Source organism: Caloenas nicobarica, chromosome 14, assembly GCF_036013445.1.
Source record: "Caloenas nicobarica isolate bCalNic1 chromosome 14, bCalNic1.hap1, whole genome shotgun sequence".
NCBI classification, from domain to species: domain Eukaryota; kingdom Metazoa; phylum Chordata; class Aves; order Columbiformes; family Columbidae; genus Caloenas; species Caloenas nicobarica.
Window position 1 is genome coordinate 3946357 of NC_088258.1, and position 27707 is coordinate 3974063.

A 27707-nucleotide genomic window follows, 5' to 3' on the forward strand; every position below is an offset into this window, starting at 1 on the left:
GCTCGGGAACGACTCACCGCTCCTGAGAAATGAGTTGGACACATGCAAGGGCAGCGCAGCAGGAGTCCGGCTACAGATCACTGCAGCCGCAGGGTCAAAGCCACAGCACCGAGACGTGTAACGAGCACAACTGCAGCTATTCGCAAGTTAGAGTAGAAACTTCTTCTCTGTTATTCTCAAGGCAGTGTAAGATGAGATTCGCCAATTTGAAGTGTGTTAAAATGAAGGCATGGTATGGTTAGAAAAATAGGAATCTGCTGAATTCCTTTGGTTGTGCAGCTGGAATTGGAAAGGATTTATTTACAGTCGGAGTGACGCTTTCTTCATTGCAAGCCTTTAATGGTGCAGCACAGATTCCAGAAAAACAAAGGCTGGCTCTGCACATTTGGAGAAGACACTCTGCCCTGCTCCCAGATGTTAACTGGTTAAAAATCAAGGCAACTGTTAGCCAGGAGAGCTGGAGCACAGAAGAAAACTTCCCAAACCTCTGCAGTGATTAATTCCCACCGATGCTTTGGACAAAGACTCCTGTTGCTCTGCCAACAGCAGCAGAGCATCTGCGCATACAAGCGATAACACCGAATAGCTCAGCGACCCACAAGGAAAGAATTTCTACTGTCCTACTGCATGTTGCTTTGATGCTAACGCCATTATTAGAGCCAAGAAAGCCCAGCACAGGTTGTAACAACGAGCACTCTGCTGATCGGCTTCTCAGGGCTCCATGCTACTCTGCTCACCGAGCTGGTGGCTCCTCAGTTCGTTCCTCCTTTTTTTACTCTCGCACACAGGTCAGATGCACCTTTCCTTTGTGGAGACAGCTGTCCCTGTATTAAGAGGCTTCTCAGATATTTATTTGGATTCGGGCAGACTTGAAAAGGCACCACCTCTGCCCCCAACCCTCTGTAGAAACAGGCCCAAGAAACTCACATCGGACCTGAAGCAGCAAGGTGCGTGCACACATCTGATCCCAGAGGGAGCACTCGCACCAGTGTCTTGCTGAACAGGGTCTCAGAAGAGACTAATCTCTTTATGCTTTTTACTTCCTCCTCCTCTGCCAGGCCCAGCCTTTCAACCGCTAGATTTCTATCTGTCACTTGTATTTTGGAAACAGTGACATATGAAGAGTCCGGAGCAGATAAAAGCTTTCTGTCTCAGGACTCAAAATACAAAATAGAGTAAACAGACAGATGTCGAGGCAGCAGTGGAGTACGTGCACTCGTGACCTATTTGCACATCATGAGAAACAGCTCCTTCCCTACTGTACTCACTGAGAACAGATCCCACTGCAATCTAAGACCTGAGTTTGGGATTCCAAGTTTATAAGTGCTTCCAGTTCCCCAGCTTTGGTTGTTTCAGTTGTCTCTCTCTATCCCAACCTCCTACAGAGCTAAAAAAAGAAAGCTATCAAGAAGTGCAGTCTGTACCTAGAGACACAGTCACAGAACCCTGTCCTTCCAAGGGGCTGTAGAGGTGTCCCCGTATCGTACGACTACAAGCCCATGGCCACAGCACAGGACTAGAGCCCCCTCGGCTTATGCGGGGAATCCAGGGCTGTTGGACCGTAAGAACAGAAATGTCTGGACACCACCTGATCCGCAGAGCACAATAGTGCAATCATGCGCTCCATACTCAGGTGAGGATGCGGCTGCAAACAGCATTTCCGGTACATTTAAGAAAAAAATAAAACCAAAACCAAGTCTTTGTGTCATTGAGATGAAACCCGAACCTGAAAGGCTTCTAACTTTGGTAGCACACCACAGCACGGTGGTTACTGAGGGCCTAAGACCATCAGAGGAAAATATTAGTCATATTTTATCTGAGGAAAAGTTTATATCTTCACGCAATGAACTTCAGACAAACTAGTGTCACCACCCACAAATACACTGTCAGTGGGGACCAAAAACCACTTGCTCCACCCTACTTAGCTCCATGCTGGGCACTAACTCCAGAAAATCAATACTTTTGCTCTCTAAGATGATTTTCTCAGCTACAAAGACACAGATACTTTAACTGGCTTCCAGCTTCTACTTGAGAGTGAACCAAGCAGGGCACAGCGACTCAGTCTGTCTGCGGCTCAGAAGTAGGAGCACACTACAGCACTCGGAAGACACAAATACAGTGAATATGGGATCTCCAACTCACCTGTGGAAGATCAGGCCTAAAAGTGAAGACGAGGGTAAAATTAGTACAATAAACGTTATCAATTTCTAGCAGTAAGAGTTAGTAATTACATAAAGAGGTCTGTCTTACTAGGTAATGTGGCCTTTGTTACGCTCCCAGCTTGAAACACTCGTGTGCTCAGCAGACCTGTGTTGCTTATGTCTGTTTACTGCTAATTCTACTTGCGGAGTCTGCACCAAGCCTCCGAGGGTGTTATCAGGAATGTTACCAGCTTTAGTCTGGAACCAGGAGGCATCTGACAGCTCCCGGGCAGTTCTGTTTGCCAGCAAAGCTCACTGAGCTAATATTGACTTTGAGATTCGTATTTTACTCTGCGGTTATAAGCTCCACAGCAAAGCTGATAGCATTTGCAGTAAAAAAAAAAAAAAAAACAAACACCACACTGAAAAAAATAATTCCAGAACATGGAATTTAGTTGTCAGCCAGAGCTTAAAGTCAAGAGATGAAGCGAGATTTCAGCAAGGCTCAGTAGTTTGCTTCGAATGTGCTGGGTTGTGGAAAGGACACCACGAGCCACTCCAGCCAGCTACTTGGGACAGTGAAAGGTTTTCAGTGAATAAACAAGCCTCATCCCTTCTCTCCTGCATGCGCTCGTGTAAGAACGTCTTTCATATACAGGGACTAACAGTGGTCTCACTGACACAGTTCACTTGGCAGGGTCTCCCACCATCTTTCGCACTTTCAGAGGAAGGTGAAGCCCACCTGCCCACCCAGGGCTTTGGGAACAAACAATGCCTGCGATCGCTCGAGAGAAGACTTGCTCACAGCACCAAACCCTAAAAGCGCACCACTCTCTAGTTGTGGTAGGGAATTCACACGTAGCTGGAGTACTCAGCTTCTGTGCCCCTCTCTTTCCTTGCCAGTTTTTATTTCTTTGCAAGCAGTCAGAGGGAAAGGAAGCAACCCACATCACTGCACAAAAGGCAAAGCAAGCTCATTTTGGCAAAGGAAAGTAGCACTCACCAAGTACTTTACTAATCACTTGCTCACTAACTGTTATCCAAGACTTAAGAGAAGGCACATTACAACCCTAAAAATAGTCTGCAGCACTGCTCAGCCTTGGAAAGCCCTAGCCAGGGTCAGGGCAGCTAAGGATTTATTCCAAAACTGCCAAAGAGACATCCAGTCCTTGGAGTGTATCACAGGAGGTACTCTGATGAAAGGGGAAATAAAAAAAAAAATTAAAAAAGGCAAAAAGCAAAGCACTGTAACTCAGCAGAAGAGAACTCAGAAAAAAATTAATCTTTCAAAATCATTTATATTTACATCAGTATCTGGAAAAAACACCCCAAACGTGAACCCTCACAATTAGAGCAGTACACTCAGCCCCAGACTAAAGAGAAGCAAGAACTGAGAGCTGCGCCTTCCAGCCAAAAACCTTAAGGCTGTTTAAAGAGCGGGGCTGCCGTATTCCACAGGGATTTCCATCCATTCTGACAGAATCCTTGCTTTGGATAATTTTAAAAAGTATAAAAAAAAAGGTTATTGCTACTCTGCCAAAGAAATAAGACAATCAACAGGAGAGAAAGAAAGTACATTCCACCTCTTCTCTAAAAAGCCCCACAAGCTTATGGGCTACAGACATCCAAGTACTAAAGAGGTACAAGAGCCTCCACCAATTCCTCCTTCATTCCAGCTTTCTTCCCGCAGCAATTCCTATTCTTCCCTGTAAAGGCACTTTCTATATCCTATATCCTTATGCAGGGAAACACTTTCAGTTTTCCATCCCAACAAACAGAATAGTCCCAACGAATATGCAACATTCAGAAGGAATTTTAATTAACAAAATGGTCCAGGAAAGGGGAAGGAGAACCCAAAAAAACCCCAGGCTGTTGCATTTGAAAGGTTGCATGTCAGTCACTAGGTATGCCTGCAAGCCCATGCACAGGAAACCATTTGGACCTTTGTCAGTGCAGAACCAGTCTCGGCTTCCAGAACCACTTCTCTACTCCGTCCTTACATAAGCTAAATATTATATACATATATAAAAAAAATACAAACTTGAGTTTGTTATAAAGTGGCTTCTCTCTCTCCCCCTCCTATGCTCGCTTGGCACATGAAGGCATGCAAAGCTAGTAGGCTCCGAGGGCTGCACAAACAGCAGGTTTTGGCAACAACAAAAAAAAATAAACACAGCTAAAATAGAGAAGCAAGATTAAAAGCCACTGAATTGAAAACCATATATTTTTCCAATTGTATAGAATTAGGACTACAGCTACGACTTAAAACTGTAAGAGTCTGTCATCCTCTCTCCCAACTCATGTCAAAGTTCATAGCAGCATAACACGAGATTCCTCAGGAAACATCAAGCCAGTGTTCTCTGCTTCAGGAGTGAGTTCACAGGTCACAGTTCAGTCTGTCCGCAGGATCATGGGAGGATGCTCACTGTCCTCGTCCAGCCTCAGTGAGTTGGTTTCATCTTCCAGGCAAGCTCCACCCACGGCACCCAAGTCATCTGTGTAGGCTGCAGACAAAGGAAAAAGTAGTTGGGGGATCAGCAGCACAAACTAAGGCTCGGATCTAAAGTGAGTGATTAGAGCTGAAGTACCAGACATTACTTGCCACAGTTTCACTGCCACCCTATGTTTGCTTTTATCATGACAGTGTTTCTCCGAGCCAAGAGCAGTTTATGATCAAAATTAAACTACTCCCTATGTGTGCAACGCATACTGGTGCTTTGTGCAGGCTGAAGTTTTTCTTACTCTCCACTCATGCGTTACACCGCAACTGCAGTACTGATGCTGTATGTGCAGCCTGTCCTTCCTCTGCAGTCGAAGCACCGACCCGAGTGACGTACAAAGATGGTAAAACCTCCGCTCATCACTTGGAGAGCTGCAGCGTTAACCAAATTCTCACCCTCTTGATCTAACAGAGCAGCAAATCAGACTAAAAGGTCACTGTTCCCATAAAGGAATGACAGGAGCACTTATCAACATTGTTAAATAAAAGTGGGCGCTATGTATCAGATGCTTTGCACAAGGTCTGAGTGCAGAACTCCTGTATGAAATAATTGTTTTAGGGCATCTCAGGAACCATTTGGCAAGCACTGCAACTATCAGTACAGTAATTAACCACAATTCGAGACAACGTTCTACCCAGTAAGTAGCAGAGATGAGCGATCCATCTATAGGAGGCTACTGTACATCACAAATGCTTTTTTCCTACTGCTCACCAATGCTTGACATCACACCCAAGGTTATGAAAAGCTCCGGGTTGAAGTAGACAAGCTCACACGGCCGTCTAGAACGAAGCAATATGCAGAGATACTCTCTACCCCATTTTCCAGCCTTCTCCTTACCATGCCTTGTGGGTGAGGAAGGCACGTATGTACCTTTAGTCACAGCGGCACTGTACGTCTGCGCTACCAACGGCCGGTCGTGGGATGCAGACTCTAGAATTTCGTTGGCTGGCTCCATACTGCCATCGAGCCTACCAAGCAGAGAGAGGTTAGCATGAGAGGTGATCTACCTGGGCACAATACAGCTTTAGTTGACAGCTACAGAAGAATATGTCATTAGACATGTAAGAATAATACATATACACATGCAACAGGAGGAACTTGGTCGCTCCATTCCAGAGGAGTGTCAAGAAGGCATCTAACAACACTTCATATTTAACACTGAAGACACATCAGCTACATCCTTGCCCTGGAAACAGCATCAAGATCGAAATACTAGTAGCTGATGCTAGGAAAAAAAGACTAAAAATAAGAGTGCATGATTAAATAAAATAATAACCATTCCAATCAGCAATATTATAGGTTGTCCCTTGAGCTCTGTCCACAACAGAAGTGGTTGCTTCAATCACATATACTAAAAAAACATCTAGTGAAGGTATTAGAGTGTTTCAGAGCTTAAGAACTCGATAAAAGCTTCTCTCTGAGGCTTCACTTCATCTACAAGTGAAACCAGACATCATACCTTAAAACATTCAGATAAATAACAAGCAATAGGACAAGAGGAAATGGCCTCAAGTTGCACCAGGGGAGGTTTAGATTGGATATGAGGAAAAACTTCTTCCCAGAAAGGGCTGTCGGGCACTGGAACAGGCTGCCCAGGGCAGTGGTGGAGTTACCATCCCTGGAGAGGTTTAAAAGACGCAGAGATGTGGTGCTGAGGGACATGGTTTAGACGTGGACTTGGCAGAGCGAGGTTAACAGTTGGACTTGATGATCTTAAAGGTCTTTTCCAACCTAAACAAGTCTATGATTATAGACTCAAAGATGCACACCTGAGTTATCATCGTGAGTTATTGGTTTTAATTCTATGATTGATCATGTAAGTAATCTGACTATATTACCCAAGCTTTTCCTGCCAGATCTTATTAAAATACAACAATGCCCGGTCATATTTTCCTTGAGTGTTCTACAGTACTGCTACAGAACATTAGTTTGCTGGCCTCTATGGAAGGAAGTTTAATAAGGACACTGGTAGAGCGCGAATACAGATATTTTCATAGGCCAGATTCCCCTCTGTGAAGTCAGTAACATCTCTCACGTCTGTAACTGCTTCATTTATTGATGAAGTGGATGGTGTCAGACGTTTCAATTTCTTGTTTAAGTAACTCAACTCAAACTGCCAAGTAAGAGGAAAGAGGATCATACAGCTAACAGCGATTGATCCTTCGCTGCAATCTGACAGCGTTAAGTTTCTGCTGGTAAAGCGATGCTTAGTGTAGTAGATACTAGGAAGGAAGGCACTGGGGGATTCTGAAGTTATTTGTGTCAGAGATCTGGAAAAAGATTAGTTTAAAGAAATGAGCTGTTCTAAGTTAGACTTTTGCAGAACAGCACTAAGCTTAAGAACAAACTGGATTTTGTGAAGAAATAAAATACAACAGCCTTTGGCTAAAGTGAACTTACTTGTGCTGCTTCATTAGCGTGCACTCTCCTCCTTCTTGGGGATCTAGGTTGTACATGTACAGGTACCCATCAGCAGCTCCCACCAATAAACGAGGGATCTTCTGGATTCTAGAATGGTTTAGGAGAGAGTAACAGATTAATGAGAGCTCAAGAAAGCACACTCTCCTCCCCTCTCATTAATTTAAGCCATTACAGACCACCTCAGAAAGAACTGTATGAAAAAAAGTAAGGCATAACCACATTTTGGGGCTAGTGGGATGCCACAGGAAATTTATACATAACCCAGCAATTTATACATAACCCAGTAAAACAGATTCAGAAGTTACCATCCTGTCATCAAGCTTTGTGTAACTCCAGAGACAAATACTCTAATGGGAAATATTTACATATTTCAGAAACATTACAAGACTTAATTATTGCGTAAAGGGTGCTTTGAGATCAGAGGAGTGAGAGTACAGACATGAAGTCAATTTAGCATAAAAACTACAAAACCCCCACAAAATAAAGTTTACTACCACCCAGTTTACTGCTTTGGTAGCTGTGCCAAATGGGGCCTGCCTTTCGTGAAGGCAGAAGAAAGATTAGATTTAGTCCTCAATATTAACTTTAATGAATGCTATGCTGTTTCAGAGACAAGAATAATATGAACTTGCTTTCAAAGACTTATTTAATGGTTAGTGTGAATTACCTAATTTTGCAATTCACGAACACAACATACAGTATCACTCCTCCTAGCACTAATGGAAGCAAATGCCGTAAGCCCACGGGTCTGTTCTCAACATCCTTCTTTCAAAATTAAAAGACACCTTTAAACAACACTTAGAAATAGTCTATCCTCATCCAAATGTTACGCCTTTCCCTTCTCCCCTCAAAGTACTGTGAGGTGTTAGCTCTAACGCATTGCTCTGAAACTGCAAGAGGCTTTGAAATGGTTACACGTGATCCGTCTCCTGCTGGAGATGAGGTTACGTTCTCCAGTGTCAGCCTCTCCACGCCCAACACGATAACCCAGCCGGCTGGTGAACGCAGGCTCAATTTTTCTCTACTCACGTGGCAAGTGCACAGATGTTTTTGTGCCCACAGAAGGGCAGGCGGACTGTAGCAAAGGCTCTACCCTGGTTAAACATTTCTGTTACTTGAGAGGGCAGATAGCTCGTTGAGGCCATCAGCACTTTTCCAAAGTAACCTGTCCAGGTTGTAGGCTCTTCCTGAGGTCTGTAAGTCAGAAGAAACACACGACCGACTTTACCTTCATATTAGAGAGAAAGGTGCGTAAACATTTCAAAATATCTTTTTATTTTTAAAGATATCAGGCAGGTTTTTGTTTCTGTTCAGAAAAAACAAACACCCTTGATAACTCTAATGCACTCTATTTATGCTACAGGGCACAATGTGTCCCACAGTACCCTTGGCCTCTTATTTAATCATGTTTGATTGTAAACTTATACTTCTGCTTATAAAACTGTATTTCATAAGGTTCATTATACAAAAGCGAGATCTACTGGAAAGAGCTACACTTCAGGATTTTAGTCACCTGTTTATCACTAAACATATCATTGTTTCCAACATCTTCCACAGAAATGTAACTAAGACTGTCCTGTCATATAATAAATAGGAACATTTAATAACCTGGTGCCTATTAAAGCCCCATAGGCACCTGGAAGGGATTGCTGAGAGCTCTTCTCGTGCAGATGTCAGAAGAGGCGAAACACATGTACCTGAAAATATTAAACTGCCCCACATTCCTCCGACAAGGATGGCAAATTTCTCTTCAGAAGAAATACCTTTTCTATTCACTGGGAGAACTGTACGCAGCTCAGCTGCAGTTGCTGATTCATAAATGACTTCTTATGCCCTTTACAGAAGTGTTCAAAACAAATCTGTCCACACTTTGCACTACTCATCCTGATGAGTATAATTGATTTTAAAGCCTTTTTATTGAAAAAAATCTAAGGCACCTCTGAAACGTACTTTTCTTTCACAGTCTCAAGTTTGAAGATATGCACCGTCTCTGTGTTACTGGATGCAGACAGAAACATGCCATCCATGCTGAAAGCCAATGAACAGATGCTCACACACCTGGGGGCAAAAAAAAAGAGAGGAAAACAATTAAGTATTGTTTTTGACACTAATACTGTATTAATTGGTGTAAGAAGAAAGCTAGTGTTAACTAACTCAGGGAAATTGACTTAAATTAATATATTACTTCTCCATTTTGGTAGGTAGGAATCTTTCTGCACATTCACTACTAAGAAGCCCCATCATGTTCTCACCAGCTGTACTGTGAGAGCTGGGAGGAACTGTGGCTGCATGGGAGACTCACCTGCTCCTCTTCTCCTGTCAGTGATTGCAGGTGACTCCCAATTAAGCCAAAGTATTTGGCTTAATTAGTATTTAAGCAGATTTTTCTCAGTCACCACTGCTTTGCAAATAAGAAAAAAGAACATTTCCATAGTAAGCATTCTGAATTCTCTGATACTTTCTTAGAACACTTCAAGAGCAAGATCCCCGTTAACGATGTTCAATGCTGATGTATCCCAGATACGGGGGTTAATTACTAACAATCCAAACTCAGTCTTACCTCTGCATAAAGTATAGTGAAATTACAGACTCGCTGCTACCACAAATCATAGTACCATTTCGCAATGTCTATCAATGATCACAGCACTAGCAGGATTTAGAAGACAGCGAGAATATTAGATGTACTGCCTCCAACTGCCACAAGAATACAATATATCTTACAGAAGGTGACCCACTTTAAACAAATTCCCTCACCAATAAATTTTTAAAAGGCAAAAGGTAGTACAATTCTGACAGGACTGATTTGTAGAATAGTCAGGTCTAAAGGAGTGAAATTGGAAGACATTCAAGCTGAAACTGTTATAAGCGTACAGTCAGGGATGAATGAAGATGAAAATATGCAAAAAAATCAGGATGCCAGCTCAATAGCAGAACATACTGGAAATCCACAGTAAGGAATGAGTTTCAGCTAATTAGCCCAGTTGAACTTTACCTCTTCACTCCCCTTCGGAATTCAAAGAGTTTCTGTCCCTCTGGAATGGAAAACACTCTTATTACTGTCCCCTGTAAAGAAAAAAAAATAATTTTTCATTTCAAGTTTGTTCACTGTGTATTAGCTCTAGCGAGCAGAGTACAACTACAAGCAGCAAAGTGTTTTGCTGTTAACTTATTGCCGTTGATGCACGCCATGTACTAACATGAAATATTTATGGAGCTTGTCTGTAGGATGTGTTTGAGGATCAGAGAAACAAGAAGAGGTGGGAGCTACTAATGCAGAGAACAAGCTATGCAACAAGAACAGCCCTTCTTATCATATCTGATCAGGAAAATACCTACACCAGACAAGTACCACCAGTACAGTCACCTGGATGTCTTTGTGCCTTTATCATATACAATCAGTTACACCTTTGCATTCTAAACTTATCACTCAAAGAGCAGATGCTTGGGACTTTAATTTATACAATTTAGATGGACAATTTGTCATTGTGTGCCAATGACTGGCAAGACACCTCTAGCTATTCTGACTTTAACTGTCTTGTTTTCGTTAGGAAGACAGGATCAAAACAAGACAATTTATTTCTAATAAGTATCCTGCACTAAAGGGAGAAACACTTAGAGGATTACAGCAAGATTAAAATGTATTTATTTAGATAACCTTATTATCCAGCATTTCACAGCATGGAAATGGTGTCAAATATCATTAGCAGTGCTTAACTTAGATTTGCCATTGTAACTGTAAGCCTTTTTTGGCACTTGCAGATGGAATGTGCATGCTTAAACTTACTCAAAATGCTCAGAAACAGAATTTTTGTTACTGTTGGCAAGTCAAAAAAAAGCCACCTTACCTTTTCTGATGCAGTGGCAAGTTTAGTGCCACTTGCGTCAAATGCCAAAGCAGCCAAGGGACTATCATGAGCTGGGATCATATTAGCAGCTCTCTGCAGGAGTGAATCAATAAAATAGAACCTGAGTACAGCACAGGCTAAAAGATACATGTTTGCAGTTTAAGACTGCATATTTAAGAGCATTCAAGGCAAAATATGGGTCTTATTTTATGGACAACAGCTTCAGTATTTGTTTCAGTAGCTGCTAAGTAGAAGTACATAAAATTAACACTGAAGTATGTGCATAGAGAGTATGAGCAGAAGGGTGGGTAGAAGACAATTCAAACATAAAGTGCTTTATTTTGCTCCTCCCATTTGCCCAACTCTACTCAAAAAAATCTAATATTAGTGCCTGTATTTTCTTGGGCGACATTCTGTGAAGCCTAGCTATAAGAGATACCGCACGCTCATGCAGACAAGCCTAATTGAGCATCTAGTAATTCCTCTCTGAGGAAGTTAAGTCATTTCTAAAAACCACATCTTTAGAAGTGGAAACAGCATTCACAAAGATCCTCACCAGATTGATGGTGTCAAAGACTTGTACTTCTCCAATAGTTGCACTGCCTGGATAGGCCAGGTAGCAGTTATCGTTGTTTATTGATAAAGCACACAACCCTAGAAGGGATGCAGAAACAGAATCAGAAAGAGGCAAATTCCAGAACTTATGAAGCAAAACTTTGTGATCCTACGTTTTAATATTACACAGATAACTTGAATTATTTTCGTGAGATATCAACAGAAATGGAACAAGGATGAATAATCTCAGAGTCAACCTGCAACATACTGAACTATTTTACGTAAGTTAAAGTTTAATGTAAAGTAGAAAAGGAAGAATACCAACAGAGCTACAATAACTGATTAAGCAGTAGAATTTCCCACATCTGCCAAGACTCCTAAAGCATTAGCCTGGCAAAGCCTTTAACTATACCAAGTTCTGACAAAATCCAGTTTGTAGCTCTCTACTACTTCTTCCTAACTTTTTGACACATCCACTCCAGGAGACCAAAGTCCTGGGAAGATGAAGTTAGAGTCTGATATTTGTTCTCAAAAACCTCAGCTGAATTAAACAGGTAGGCTTTAAGACGACATTCACGTATTCAACTGTGACTTTTATTTGAAAATTGAATCAACAATGCTCTAGTTCCCTGTAGGAACCATCATATGTTGGCAGAGAATGCACTTTTCAGGGTTATTCTGGCTTCTACTGACATATTTACCTGCAGGATTGGGAGGCGTCTCCCTGATTGTATGTAATACCTTCATGTCTCGTATGTTGTGTATATAAAGAGACTCTTCCAGACATACTATCAGCCTCTAGACATGGGAAAGAAGACAAAATGCTGATATCAAACTGGAGTCTAGAGTAATTTATCAATCCTAAAGAAATTATATCTAAAATGCAGTAGGTGACTTCCAACAGAGGAAAGGTTGTACCCACCTCATGGGAAGAAACAAGAGTCTGATAGAAGAGAGACAAGACATACGTCTTGACAAGGCTTCAACAGCACAAAACTGCACTCGGTCACTCGGACTGACCAGTGCACTTCACTTCTCTCAACCACACTAGTGCAAATTGATTTGAATACAAATGATTTACGTTACTCGTTCAAGTCAGCAAGCCAGAAACCTTTAAATAAAGCTATTTAACTCTTATTCTGCAGAAACCTTTATTTAAAGCTATTTAACTCTTATTCTGTATCTGTTCTTTTGTATTTCCCCACCTCATGAAGCCAATTCACACATGAAAATAATTTTCTGCTTTGGCTAAACAGAAAAACATACATGACTTTAACCATTTATAGAACCTATTACTCAATAATTTGTGAGAGGGCTTTTCTTTTATTAAAAAAAAAGCAACTACTTTGATTAAGTTCTTCGACATCTCATTTACACTTTCATAGACTACATCTGGACAACTTACAAGATGTTACTCATGTAATGCTACCTCACTGTGCCAGAAGTCAAACTAACTACTGTTTCCCTTATAATTTTAAGCAGGAATCGCACCCTCCTTCACCTGATTTTGGGGGTAGGGACAGACACTAAGAAGATTTTTCTCCTTCAGATGCCATTCTCTCTACTTAGAAGGAACTGGTTGAAGACAGAGGACTCTGTATTTGCAGAAAAGCCTACTAATGATTTAGTAATACAGTAAACTATGCTTCCAGGTACTTAAATTGACCAGTTCAGCGATTTTATTTTTAAATTTTTATTTTTTAAAAATAATTCAGCAAACTGTATTTAAAAACATAAAAAGTGAATAGATAACTTTAAGTTTAGGTCTGAACAGAAATGGTCAGCTTCACGTATTTTCACTCCGAGGATCACAGGATTATTCAGGTTGGAAGGGACCTCCCGAGGTCTCTAGTCCAACCTCCTGCTCAAAGCATGCCCAGCTTACTAGGGACATTTTCCTAAGTAAATATATAAACATAGAACCAAAAATACTTAACCAAATAGGAGCGCTGAGATGTCATACAGAAGCTACTGTTACAAAACTACAAGTTAATCTCAAATGACAATTCTGTCACCAAAGGAAGAGACATCAACCAGCAGAGAAAGTGCCAAAATAACTCTTTTCCATATTTTCACCTACTCAAAATTACTACTCACCTGTCTATTGAGTTTGACAGCCAAGATGGTGTTGGAGTAACTGTAGTTGCAAATCTCTGTCCCCTTCTTAAAGTGACAAACTTTGAGCTTGCGTGGAGCTTTAAGGCTAACGATGGCCACCAGGCTGCTGGAGAAGAGCCTCTCCACAATGCACACATCTTCCGTGTCAGCTGAGGAATCGCAGTCACGAGGGAAAAACAGAGGGAGATTTCAGGGAAGAATAATGCACGCCAACAGGAAATACAGTCCAAGAACACAAATGTTCTGGCACAACAGCTCAGAGTTAAGGTGGGATGCAGGACAGGTTTTTAAAGCAAAAATAATCTACACAGTGAACACTGATTTACAAAGATTTCCCCCTGTCACTCTCCCAAGTGTCATGCAAGTTTTTGTTTCAGAACAGAATATCATAATATGAACAAAATATCATAATATATATTATCAGAATATCATAGTATAAACCTCTGCCCAAGATCCAACAGAAAGAAAATCCCAAGGAGGCAAAAACCAGCAAGCTGTCAAATTTCAGAATCTTACAATCTTGTCTCTATCTCTGTAGAAATCTAGGAAAGCAAAGGATTTTTTCTGGTGGTGTTTTGTGCCTTTTTTTTTTTTTTTTTTTTTTTTGAAAGCTATGCAATGCATGGAAGGATTTTTGATGACAAAACACCCTGGAGTTTCTGCATACCTCTCCATGAAGACAAGAAAAAAAAAAAAAAAAGTTTTGTACTCAAGCTGGTAAACTCTTTTGTTCTAACACTGCTTCAGCCACTGATTAGTGGTGTTTTATTTTGTTAAACACACAACTTCTTTTACCTCACAGTCCCTAAAATCAATTTGTACAGGAATCACCAAACCAGCATGTATATAGAGCCAAAAAAAAGCCGTAGTTTTGTCACGTATTCTACTGTGGAAGCACCAGAGACAAAGGAGGAACACAAGTCACCATTCAAAATGTGGGGAAACAGCAGGAGGGCGAAGAGTCCAGGATCTCTGGCAAAGACACATTTTCAGAGTATTTGACTATAATACAGCATTGGATCAAGCTGGTAGGAGTGCAGGTGCCATCAGCGGTTACCCTGGCATGTGCTTCTCCCTCCCAGCCCCGAGAGCTCCCCTCCAAAAGCCCCAGACGACACTGTTTTTACAGCAGAAAAAACCCCAACAAACTGGAAGAAGTTTTAGCAAGTTCTGCAGCTCTCCCACAGCTACCAGCTACCTCTGCCATTCCATCCCAGAACTGAATCAAGACAAGCGACTTGAGCCTTTGGCCTTGATCCATCAAAACAACCAAACTTTTCAGAAATTACTATCTAGATTAGCTCATTGCTTAACACATTCTAAACTGTCTAACTGCCAGTTAAAAAAAAAAAAGCTTATTTCTGAAGGCTTCTGTTTTGGTCAAGAGGCACATTAAATAATTGGCACTGTTCTCATCACCAATAACAGAGATTCCCTGCAAAAAGTTCTGCCCAACATTCTCAGCATATGACAATGTCATCACTGTGTGACATGGCTGCCTTGAAGATGCTTTTTCTGGGCGGTTGTTTCAAGAAAAAGAACAGAAAACATTTGATGCTCTACGTTCTTTTGAGAGAGAGAGAAAAATAGCCTCCTTATGGAAAAGGAGCAGGTTTATACGAAGCATTTTCAGCATTCTTTGCAACATAATTGACTTTTTAGATAAATCTCATATTTAATATGGTACTTTTCCAGAGAAGACAAAGCAGCTCACAGAGGCTTTTAAAATTCAATTTCCTCACTTCTGCAACAGGGATAATGCATTTTAGCAATGACTTTGTTTTCAAGGAGTTGTTTCTCCATTTTCCTGGTGCCACACACACCACATGAAAAAAAATACAAAAAGCTGCTTCAATAAATTTATGCATAGACTTTCAAGTACAGATGTCCATGTTCCTTGAAACAGACTAGTAACAGAAAAGATTCTCAATATTTTACAATACAGGTTATCAGCTTTCTATCTATGCCTGGAGTCCTTCATAACAATGGCATCTTTTTGGCAGAAGTCAGAAGACCAGCACACAGAGAACCAAAATGGCATGAATTTTGGGGTTGCTCTATGCAGGGACAGGAGTTGGATTCGAAGATCCTCATGGGTCCCTTCCAACTCAGGACATTTGATGGTTCTATGAAAAAAATAGTCGGAGTGCTTCCTGCTCCTGGGCAAGCACAACTTCTTTACCCATTCAGAGACAACTGTGTTAAGACACATCATCTGGGATTTGTTACTGTCCCAGGCAGGTGGCAGAACTGGTCTTTCAGAGGAGGAACGGCAGCAGATTCATACAGAGAAAGTGCTGATGGGAAGTGTAGGCAGCAGGGAAGGCACACAGGGAAGAACACTACCAAGAACTAAGCGGTTACAGACAGAGGAAAAACCTTTCAACAAGGAAAATGCTTAAGAGGTACAGACAATCCTTCAGTCTCACCGTAAAAAGACCTACTATAACACAGTTACCTTTAAAGAAAGGCTTTGTGATGGGCTTTTAATTAAATTCACTTGAAAATTACAGGATGCACCTCTGTTCCTTTGCCTTCCCCTCACAGGAAGAAGTGATACAACCTCTTCAGAGCTGCCAAGTCATGTACATGTCCTAACAAGCAACGTCTCAGGCTATACTGCATCTCCTACATCCAGCTGACCTGAATTAATCATATGTTTAGAAGCAACAGTTACATCCTATAGCAATGCTGTTAATCATTTATTTTTCTATTTGTATTTTCTCCTTTACACTACACAAGAGAGCACTACCAGAAACTCAGATTCAAACTACAGTAAGAACAAAAAGAAGAACTGTAAAATTATTTAAGTATCAGCAATGAGGGGAGAACAAGCAAACACATAACAAGATTAGAGTTTCATAAACACAAGCATGTAGCATCACAGACAAGAGCTGGTTAGAACCAGCTAGATGATCAGCCACGCTTTTATTCCATTTTTAATCCGAGAACATGAAGCATCTTATAAGCATTCATTAAGCCTGAAAGCATCCTCCAATCTAACACTTATTTTTCCAGGGGGATCAGCTGAGCAGGGAGTTCAGTGATTTTTACAGAGTCACAGCAGAAGTCAGTGAAGGGAGCAGACAAAGAAACCTCCCATTCTTTGTTTTCTCAAAAAGATGAGAGCTGGGGCATATTGTGTAGATGGCTAAAGTAAACTACAGAAGAACCGGCAGATCAACCTTAAAGAAGGGAGGGAGGGTCCTTAAAAGTGCTCCCTCAAAACAACACAAAGACCTTAGAGCTGTTTAAACTAAATTGGGAGGCAGAGGGCCTCCAGGAGACCTCAAGATATTTTTCCTTGCAGAAAGGAGGTAGCAAATACACAGGAAAACCTCCACACCCCATGTCAAGTTTTAAACAGGCATAGTTTGCAAGCCCAAGGCTGATAATTATTTAACTGTGTATAAAAAAAGAAAGATCTCAAAGATTTAGGTCTGCTGTGGACATTGCATGTCCTATAAGCAGAAGTGAAGAGAGTCTGGCTTACGCAGGTCAAACCATCAAATTTTCTACCTCACATTCTGTGCTCTGTATTTATGAACTTAACACTCATGGAAGAAAACTTACAATATCAAAGAGGTCAAGCCAATACAGGCATCCCAGAACAGTCTGAAGACTGAAATCGGCAGGTCTAAATTCTAATCCCAGCTGCTTTAGCAGTTTATTGCAAGATTTTGAGCAAGGTGCTTTACCCAATCTGTACTTTGTCTCTCAAGGACTACCTAGAAGAAGCAGCGCTGCAAAGTTCAGTCTCTCTCAGTATGTTTAGTCAGTGTCTCGTGTAACAGGAGTCATCTTCATCCAGTCTCCTGGGGTGATATCAGGCCAGATACCCGAAGTGCCCAACATACTACAGAGGTCAGGTACCTAAACTCAACAGCATAACACGAGCGCAAACCACCAATTAACCAGTAAAACCAGACCATGACTCAAACAGGTAGCTGGAACACAATTTAACCTGACCACAGGTGCCTCATTTGAACCTCACAATTACTCCTCTCCATTGACATTGGACAGAATCAGGCTGTCACCACAGGTAACAGGTCATCTGAATCACACACCATTTTCCAACTTCAGATGCCACAGGGTCAGATCATCTAAGAGAATGGAGTCTGAAGACAATTCTGTTGTGTAGCGTGATACACCAGGACCCTACTATAAAAGCTGACATCATAGCTATTGGTACCATCTGTTCATGTGGAGTTTATAGGAAAACAAGGATACTCATGCATAGCATTCATAGTTTATTTATTAGCACCTCAAAAAAGGGCAGTCTGAACTGCTGGCAAGACAAGGGATACAACTTCTCAAGGGATACTACTTCTCCCACAAGCCTCCCTCCACTTCATCGCATATCCCACTCAACTGTGATCACTACTGAAAAGTTACAGGACTTTGGATTATTCACCCTTTCAGATGAGTAAACCTGCAGCTACCATGTTAAAAAGTATTTTTCTAACAGCAAATATTAGGATTAATGAAAAATATAACCAATGCTTCATGTTTTGTGCTTTTTATTTATTAATTTGATAACAGCATATTTGTGGTTGTCTGCCCCAGTAGCCAGTATAAAGACCCAAAAGATGCTTTCTCACACCAGTGAATCTTTTTTCTTTTTCATGCCCAGTTGCTACATAACCTGACTATCAGACAAAGTTAGAAAAGCAAAGAATACTTCTCATAGCTATTACCAAATTTCACAACATACCAGCTAAACCTAAATAAGGAGCACTGATATATATAGTTTTACCCTGCCAGCAATCAATTGTTTTGTATTTGTGTGATATTTCATCATACACTTAAGGTTCCTCCTATGTCAATTGCAAATCAGCTGTGAAAAAAATGAAACTTGTCTTATTTTTCCCAAATTAAGCCAACTGAAGGCATAAAAAACCAAACCAAAACAAAAAAGAAAGAAGATACTCACTGCATTCATAGATCTGCTCTAATTTGTCCACAGAAGAAAGAGAGAAGAATTTGTAGCCTGATTTACTGCCAACTGCAAGGGATCTGAAAAAGAAATAAGCCAGTCAGGAACATGAACTATATCAGCTGTGAATTACCCTTGGACAGATTCTTACCCTGTTCTAAACTTCAGCTGGGTTAGCTCAGCAAGAAAAGCAATAAAAAGCTTGACCGAAAAAAGCCACGACAGACACAGAGAGCTGCTTCAACTCTGCAAGGCCAAACAGCTTCAGAATTACCCCAGGTGTGGAATCCTGCTTCACATTTTGTGAAATGAGAGTTCACAGGTTAATCTGAGCCCACTGCCCAACCCATACTGGTGATTTCTCTACTCAAACTAGAAGTTTTAGTGTGGAGGAAAGATGATGACTTGAGTAATGTAATGCAAACCAATTACATCATTGCCTCGTCGTTAGAGGTGACCTCCAAGACCTTTTAAACTGGGATTGTCTGGGGATATTTTGTTCTTTATACTGTAACCTTCCCCAACCACCCCCCAAAGAGCTTTCATATATTAATAATAATAAAAAAATAGAATGAAAGACTGCCAACTCTAATTTTCTCTGGTTTTATTTGATGATATTCTAGCACCTCCAAAGAACATTGTTAGGTCTCAGTCTTACAAATACTCACGCTGAATCTTTGATCAGAAGCGCCCTCTTAAAAATGCTAGTCACTGATATTAAACAGATTTTTAACAATAGTAGGACATTTAAAAACCAACTACAAACCCTTCTTTCCTCCATTACTTAATTTTCACACTTAGCTCACAGACCATTTAATTGCTTTTCCAGTCAGAGTCAAAGACGGGTCTTAAATTTTAAGCTAGAAAAGCCTTTAGGCTTGTCTTGCAGGTCTTTACACACCAAAGCAGCAGACAATGGCACATTCTTATTTTCCCCTCCTCATGCAGAGGATTTTGTGCCACAGAAAAAGAAATTAACAGTAAATACAGCTGTGCAGAAGTGTATTAGTATGCTTATAGTTCATATATTTCTTACTGCCAGGACGCATGGAGAAAAATTAAATTTCAATAAAATGTATTTTGATATGCCAAATTGTGGCAAGTCATTCAATACAGGGCCCAAAGCCAACCCTGCCAGTCAGGCTGCCAAAACACCCTCTGAACTCAGCAAGACGATTCTCTATAATTCAGATGCACTAATGATTAATTCTGCATTTAGAATACAATGCAGGTTCCTAGATTTCTTGCTCTTTCTATATTTTCCTCTCATGGCTCCAAAGTGAGCCCTTATTAAATGTCAAGGTACCGAGAAGAGTGAAGTTGTTCCTCAGATGGCTTACCCTCTGAAATTAAAATCCCAAGCTATAAAATCAACCTCTGTATGATGGTATGACCTTCTTTTCTAGAAAAAAAAAAAAAAATACAACTGGCAGAGTCTGGTTAAGAAATTATGTCTGAGAAGGTTTAAACTTTCAAATTAAAATATGCACCATCCAGGTCAGAGAAGTAAGCCTCCCTAAATTCAAGAACTAAGATATTAAAAAAATAATATCAGGCTTATAGACAGAAAAGTAACTATAAAAGAAAATTTGGCTGCTGTTCCTGTTAAGTCATCTTAGAAATACTGAATGTAATTTTCCTTCAGACAAAATCAGAATGTTCAGCAGACTATATCTGATTAGTCGCCAAAAACATGAGTGTTTTTCCTCAACTACTTCTGTACAAGTCAATGAAAATCCAACTTCTGTAAAAAAAATGAAACTGTAATTTGGAAAAAAAAAAATAGTTAGCTTTTCTTAGATTATCTACTGCTTCCCTTAAAAAAAAAGTTTAACAAAGAATGACATTAAAACTACCACTTCACAAAGGTAAACAAGCACTCAACTGAATTAAAAATAAATGCAGTCACAAGACTCCTTGCAATATAAACGATCTACAAAAGACACAGGATGATTTCCTCAGAGAATTCCACATAGCAGCTATTTGTGAGTGTATGACAAGGATTCCTGTATTGTACTTATAGCTTTAAATACAGAATATTGCTGTATCACTGTTTTACTGACTGAAACCAATAAGACAGACCATTTTTCTCATCCTACTGACTACTTATACCTCATTCAAATAAGCTTTAGACAGTGGCGAAAGCCATAATTAAAATAATTAGACTGAGTAAAACCCAAAATGAAGAAGCACAGAACCAACCTCTCCATCCATGGCAACTGCTTTTTGTTGTTTCTTTCAGGATCAAGGTGACGAACTCACATATCATTTGTTTACACAGGACAGCTGGAGTCAGTATAATTAAACCCGTTTCAGTGTATAACCACAACTGCAAAACAACCTATTTTTCTTCTAGAACAGCACTTTTTTTTAAAATGTGCTCTCAAATTACTTCTTATGAAACTATTGGAAAAAGGCTTTTTCTATGTAATAAGAGAACTCACGATACTGAGTTATACAAGCATAATCATAATGATTTAAATCCCCCACACCGATATTACACTTAAGCCCTAAAGACATCTGATAGCTATCTAAATGACCAAAGCCCACAAAACTAGCCAAAATTACCTCACCTCCGAAAAAATGTGCAACTATATGGGGAAGAAATGAGATCAATAAGACGTTCAGCTATTGCTCAAATAGACAGTGGCCAACAAGAAGCTACTGTAGTTTATCAGAAGCTCCTTTTACAACGTGGGTGTTACGCTTTATTATCACCAATTTTCAGAACCTGATGAGAGACTGAAATTGAAAATAAAATCAATATCCAAAAAATGGCCTTTTTTCTTCTAACATGATGTTACACACAGGTGGTTTTTCAGCTCTTATGTGTAGCCACTATTACACACCTTAGATCGTAGACTTTGAGCCATTTCATCATCAAGGTTGTCTGCTCAGTACAAAATTACCAATATAGCCGTGATTTATGAAACTGTGTTTACTCACTTTTTTGAAAGATAATATTGCAGTCTGATCCAAGACTAGATGAATCTTGAGAGTATTTTCAAGAGCGGCTGCCATAAATAATTAAAACTAACCTCATCAAACGAGCTGTATTACAGGATCTCTCACACACTCGTTTCAAGATGCTGACATTCACTCTAAGTGCACTCACCTAGATGGGAAGTCAGCTGCTTCAATCTCTCGGGCTCTTTAGAAACAAGTTTTTTCAGATTACTTAGAATCATATAGGCTTTCTGTTGCTTCTTTAATATACATACAGAAGAAAGAAAACCAGTTTTCCCTTTCTGCAGAGGACCTTAGCTATTAATCACAAATATTCTACATTAATCAGAAAGATCCTAAACTCTCTCAAAGATTAAAATCAATTGCAGCTGCAGTATAAACACAACTCCAGAAGACATTACTATTTTAAATAACTGGTTGATTAAACTTACTTTCATTATTAGACAGTCTCATTATACAAATACTCCACCTCATTTAAAAAATGATGTAAATTTCCAAAGACAAAACTTTTTGTAAGCAAAGGCTTATGATGAAGAGGGGAAAATAATAATAATAATAAAAGAAAAAAAATAAATGAAATTACATAAAAGAAAAATTACTAAGGAAACTTACTTTGTTTTATTTCCCCTCGCAAATGTCTGCTGAAACCAAAGTCATAACATCTTACAGACACCTCTTAATGGAAAGGTCAAGAATGTCATTATTTTGGACAAGAGCTAGATACAGACACTCATGTGTTCAACAGATTTGTCAGCAATGCTCTGACAAGCTACAGGAGATTTTCCCACTACTCTTATATTAAAAGAAAACCAAGACAGACTTAAATCTGCTACAGCAAAAGGAGACAACACTGGTTCATCACTCAATGTGTGGCAATGGGCTGGGACAACAGAAAGTTCATAATCCGAGTAAACACTGCTGCTCTCAGGCCAAATTCCCATCACACTGTCCCAGGCTGAGGAACAGTTCCTTTGGCAGCCCAGCTGCTGCTCCACGGCAACAACAGCGAGTAACACGACATACGACAGTGAGTAACACGACATACGAGTGCTTCTCTCAGCTGCCTTCCCTGAGCACGAGAGCTATGTGATCACTCCTTCCTCCCTTTTTTTTTTTAAAGCTTTAAAGCCTCCTCGGAATCAAGCTCTCCTGTCCTCAAGGGCCATGGGGGAATGATACCTGAACTTATTACAGGAGAAACAAAGGCAGAGGAGTGAACGCTCAGCACCTAACCCGTGTTCCTCGCCACAAGCAGTTTACTACAGAGATCCAAACGTCACTTAGTAAGCGAACCAGAACACAACTTCTGCACCGTGAAGCACGCTGTACAGCTTTAGAGCTACAGGCATTTGTTTAGAACATAGAATGAAACTGATTTATTTGGGAAAAAAGGGCAGAATTAAAACAGATAGAAGAGATATATGGGCTGATACCTGTCAAATGTAACTCCACACACAAACGAAAGCTGAGACTGAAGACGACCTTGTAAATAAGGGCCACCTCAGTGTTTTCACTGCAACTCCAAACCAAGGCTTCCTTTTCTCCTTCCATCAGGAGGCTGTTGTCCAAACTACAGCAACTATTTTGTTTCCGAATGCTGTCACTTGATCACTTATTTTTAAAAAAGCAACTAAGACTTCTCTACAGTCTGTCAACTTGAATTATTTCACAAGGTGGTTCTCTGGGTGTGTGTTGTGGGGGTTTTTTTAATTGAATCTGCAGACCATGTAAGTTAATTTTTAAGTTCTTCCAAAGGCATTTATCTGTAAATATTTGTTTAACAATTTAAACACTGAAATATGGAAGTTATGCATTGGGTAAAAAGTTACATACTGTACTATATTAAACAGTTCCCTTATGGGTTTTAAAGCTTGTATGAGTTTGTGAGGCGAGTTAAAGTTTTCATAAATGTATTTGTGCTCAGTTTTACTAGTTCTCCCAGAAGTTATATTAACAGCACTCAGGTTTAATAGGTACTTCTTACCAAATATCTATCCTTGAGGATTTCCAGCTACTAAAACACACCTAGCACCAAGGTCAACTACAAACTTTTCCTGCATTTTTCACTAGGATACCCCAATTCTGACCAGTTACTTCACTTTTACCTGCCAGCTGGAGCTTCTGCCTCTCAACCAGGGAACGCCAGTCACACCGCGCTGTGCGATGCTTGATGCGCTAGGGAAACGGGCCAGGTTCAAAACAAGCATGCCAACATCTGAAAATGATCTCCATGTTTTTACTTAATGAAAACATTATAGCAAAGAGAAGCCACAAACCAAGTGCTTCTGCTGCATTATAGGTGGAGTGTTTTCAGGCAGAGTTCCAGTCCCAGCCAATAATTCAGAACTTTCACGTAAATAAAGCTTAGGGCAATATGGAATAAAGAGGCAACACAATGCTTTCGATAATGTAGATATTATTCCAAGAGACGATGTCACTGCATACAGCATCCACGAATGAACATTAAAAAAAAAAGTTAAGTCTGAAAAAACCCCTCAAAGCAAGGTAGAGAATATCTGCTTCAGTCACCAGGGATTGCAGCAACTAGGAAAAAGCAACAGCCACTTTTATGTTGACAACATTCTTCTAACTACCATCAAACCCACTTCCCAAAAGTAAAAACCATCACAAAGCTCATCTCCTTCCTACAGGAGACACTAATTAATTAACAACCCTTCCTAAAGCTTAGGAAATTTAGCTCGAGACTTATTTTCACCAGCAACAAGTACCATATTTTCCTGATACAAAGCACCTGGCTCTGCTGTCCACATAAGCAAGACATTTGCACATGAGTGGAACTGGCATATTGTTAAGTTGAAGGTAAAAGCTCTAAATGTAACAACAATGCACCCAAGTTAGTTATTTTCCAGTTTTGTCTGTCAGCAATTTTCCTAATGACTGAAGCACACCTTAAAACGTGATGCGAGCCCTTCTGACTGGGAAGACATAAACGAAGCTTGTCTGTCACACACTGGCTGAAAGAATATGCATTTGTTTACCTTGCCTGTCTGGAGAAGGACTCCAGGTACTTGTAATGCAAGTTGAAAATAAATAAGCTTTCTGAGGCCCAGCATGTCAAAGCATAATTCCTTCCAAATAAGTTCTTTTCAGTTCTTCTCACATGGTAAACAGTGATCTTCTAGATATATAGAATACTACACTAATAAACCCAGAGAGCTGACTTCTTGTTTCTCAATTTAAACAAGAAACTGAGAGAGATCATCGGTGGTGAAAAAGGGGGAAAAAAAATAAAAATCAAATAAACTTCAGTTTAAAGAACTTTAAAGTTCAGTTAAAGAACTTACACAACCACTGAATTCTACTCAGTTTAAGACCTACAATGCAACCTGGTTATTTGGGTCACTTACCACATCAGACAAGTGTTTTAGTAAGAAGCTGCTCACAAAGATGCCTGCAAACTTGTCTTATACTTACTACTTTTCTTCGAGACACTCCTAGAAAGAACGGATACTTATTCTGCATCATCCAACCATCTCATTTGTCTCAAAGCAAGTGGCCTTCCAAATTATTCTTATAATTTTGAGACAAAAATATGAACAGGAGGCTTTTAATATTTATGTCATTTCTATAATGGATATCTGAAAATGCAAAAATATTCTAAAATTAAACAAAAGACTTAGTCTCCCAAATCTTCGGATTGCAAAGATACACGTGCCAGGTCTGGATCACATAAAAAGAAACATCACCAAAATTCTCATCAGCTAATCTCAAGATGCTTTACATACGACAATAATACAAAAAAAAATTAATCTGCCTGCACAATGGACATTAGAATGCTGAATAAAAAAAACCCAAACATCTATAGGATAGAAACTGAAGAATAGTTTCTGAATACTTATGAAAATGAAATGGGAAAAGTATTGAAGTATCAGACACGGTTAAGGAAAGAAACTATTAGCCAGTTGTCCCTTTTTCCTCCATAAACTCAAAAAGGAATCACACTTCTTCCTTGAAGAAAGATTTCAATGTATACAAGCCAAAGACGACCTAGATTAGTGTTTATTACATTTGCTTTCCTTTTACTTCTGTCTTAGATTTGTTCTCCAGTCAAGCCTGCAGATCTCCTGTTCAAAAACTTGTGGGGTTTTGGGTTTTTTTGTTTGTTTGTTTTTGTTTTTTTTTTTTTCTGTCACAGCTCTGTGGTCTTTAAATATATACAGCTCTCCACAAAGCTAAGGTGGAAATGAAATAGGCAGTTGCCTTACAGGACATAAAATACTAACGCTTCTAGATCACCATGTTGAATAGCACATTTTAACTTCAAAAACTTATATAATGACCTTTATAAATTGCAAAAGAAAGAGGTGACAGATTTCCTAGTTATTATGACTTGGTTTATGTAGTAATAGGTAAAAAATGGCTGGTATCTGAGTAGAACATGGGCATGTTTTACACACAATGACAGAGCAAGCTCTATATGGTACTTGATGAAAAAACACAAAAAGAAATCGCAAAAGTCTTTGGCTCAACTCAATATATGGATAATGATCTGCTTACAAACACACAGAAGACTATTGCTTCCCCCCCCCAGTTTATTGTAAGTTATTTACTCTTAAAGTTTCTTGTCTCAAGTCTATGCAGCTGCACTTGTTCATCTCTTCACCCCCAACAAAACCTACTAAAGCAGAGTGTTTCTGTGATGGGACCTTTCTCCTCAGTCTTGGCAGTCACCATAAATAATCTTCTCACCTTCACAATTCCCACACATTACAGTACATGCTGAAGACAGTCTCTATTGTGAGGACAAGATATGGTTGCTTGTTAAATGAACAAATAAGCTGTTAAAAGAAAAAAACCACCAGCACACACGTGGATTATACTTGGTGATGCCAACCTGAGATCATTTCCTCTTACTCACTTCCTAAAACAAAACTCCTCCTTTCTCAAGTACAAGTTCTTTCGGTTATTGCCCCCCAGTTTCATCTCTTAAGCATTTAAGACAGTCCAATCCTTCTTGAAAGGATCTTTAGTGCTGCAATTCCAACTATTAGAGATTTCCTAAGTTGAAAATTATTGCTCTTTAATACCTCATATAAAAATTAATATATGGTAATTAATCTAAATATGTTGCAACAGTTAATTTGCAAGATGTGCAGCATGAACTATCTGACCCTTTCTAGAATTGAAACACAAGTAAGTGTAATTTCCAGGACTGAATGAGAAAGGCCTCTTATTTCAAAATCAAAACTGAAAGAAGCATGAGCTCATAAAAATACCTTCAGGCCTAACGCGTATGCTTCAACATGGACGGAAAGTGAAAAAAAAGAAGCTGTATGAAAAGATAGCTACAATGAGATTTTTGGATTAAGCCTTGGCACCTCCTGGAAGATCAGGGTCTTCACCTTACCTCAGTCTCTCCTAAAGGCTGGACACCATCGAGAAGCAGAAACAGCCCTCCCCCACTTTCTGGAAGCAACAGCGAGCGCTGCCTCGCAAGCACAAAACAGAAAAGCTCCCCAGGGCAACACCCGGGAGAGAGAGAAGGAAAGATGCTGCAACCGCAGCTCCAGCAGCCCAGTGCTACGCGTCCCTGCGAGAGCGGCCTCACACCCCGCAGCTCCACACACACACACACCGGAGAGGAGGGCGGGTGCTCCCACCCCTCCTGGCTGCAGGGATGAGGGGGACCCCGGCCCTCATCTGTGGTGGTGAGGGCAGAAGCTGCGGCGGGGCCACCCGACACGGGAACGGGGAGCACCAGGGAGGGGGGGCCCCGCCACACCTCCCCCAGTGGCCGGGCCTCCTCGGCCCTCCCAGGAGCCCTTTCCCCGCGGCTGGGCCCCCCGGTCAGACCGGGACCCCTCTCAGGCCAGGACCCTCCCTCAGGCCCGGTTTCCCCCTCACGCCCGGCCCCCCCTCCTCAGGCCGGGTCTTCCCTTCAGGCCCGGCCCCCCCTCCTCAGGCCGGATCTCCCCTTCAGGCCCAGTTTCCCCTCAGGTCGGGCGCCGCCCCCTTACGTGTTGTCCTGGTTGAAGTTGGCGAAGAGCAGATGGCCGCTGCCGGCGTCGCCGCTCTGACCGGCCAAGTTCATGGCGGGACAACCCTCGCCACCCCCGTCCGGCGGGGGAGGGGAGAGAGGGGAAACACCTCCAGCGGGCAGCGCACCTCAGCCCCGGCGGCCCCGGCCCGCACCGCGCACCCGCGGCCTCCTCATCCCCGCCGGCCCCTTGTTTACGCTGCGGGCGGCGGAGCGACCCCGCGC

The 27707-nt window shown here is 40.8% G+C and overlaps 1 protein-coding gene across 2 annotated transcripts; it reads right to left on the minus strand.

The window, feature by feature from the left end:
* Positions 1 to 4347: 4347 nt before the first annotated feature.
* On the minus strand, positions 4348 to 27707 carry WIPI2 (WD repeat domain, phosphoinositide interacting 2). 2 transcript variants are annotated; one of them, XM_065644590.1, is made up of 12 exons: positions 27463 to 27707; positions 18515 to 18597; positions 13561 to 13730; positions 12165 to 12261; positions 11465 to 11562; positions 10909 to 11001; positions 10056 to 10126; positions 9014 to 9121; positions 8093 to 8257; positions 7043 to 7150; positions 5513 to 5610; positions 4348 to 4645 (listed from the first exon to the last, which is right to left on the minus strand). In XM_065644590.1, the coding sequence occupies exons 1-12, from the start codon at positions 27534 to 27536 to the stop codon at positions 4533 to 4535; spliced, it is 1278 nt and encodes a 425-aa protein (XP_065500662.1). In that variant the 5' UTR covers positions 27537 to 27707; the 3' UTR covers positions 4348 to 4532. The 2 variants fall into 2 exon arrangements, with proteins under 2 accessions (XP_065500662.1, XP_065500661.1); XM_065644589.1 differs by having other exon boundaries at positions 5480 to 5610.

What these genes read in the sequence shown, in the direction of transcription:
- WIPI2 (XM_065644589.1), bottom strand. Translation starts at nt 27,536, where the DNA reads ATGAACTTGGCCGGTCAGAGCGGCGACGCCGGCAGCGGCCATCTGCTC. An exon ending in AGAGCAGATCTATGAATGCA is followed by an intron (nt 13,731 to 18,514) that starts GTGAGTATCTTC and finishes GCGATTCCTCAG; the next exon opens with CTGACACGGAAGATGTGTGC. An exon ending in CTTGAGACTGTGAAAGAAAA is followed by an intron (nt 8,258 to 9,013) that starts GTACGTTTCAGA and finishes TCTGACTTACAG; the next exon opens with ACCTCAGGAAGAGCCTACAA.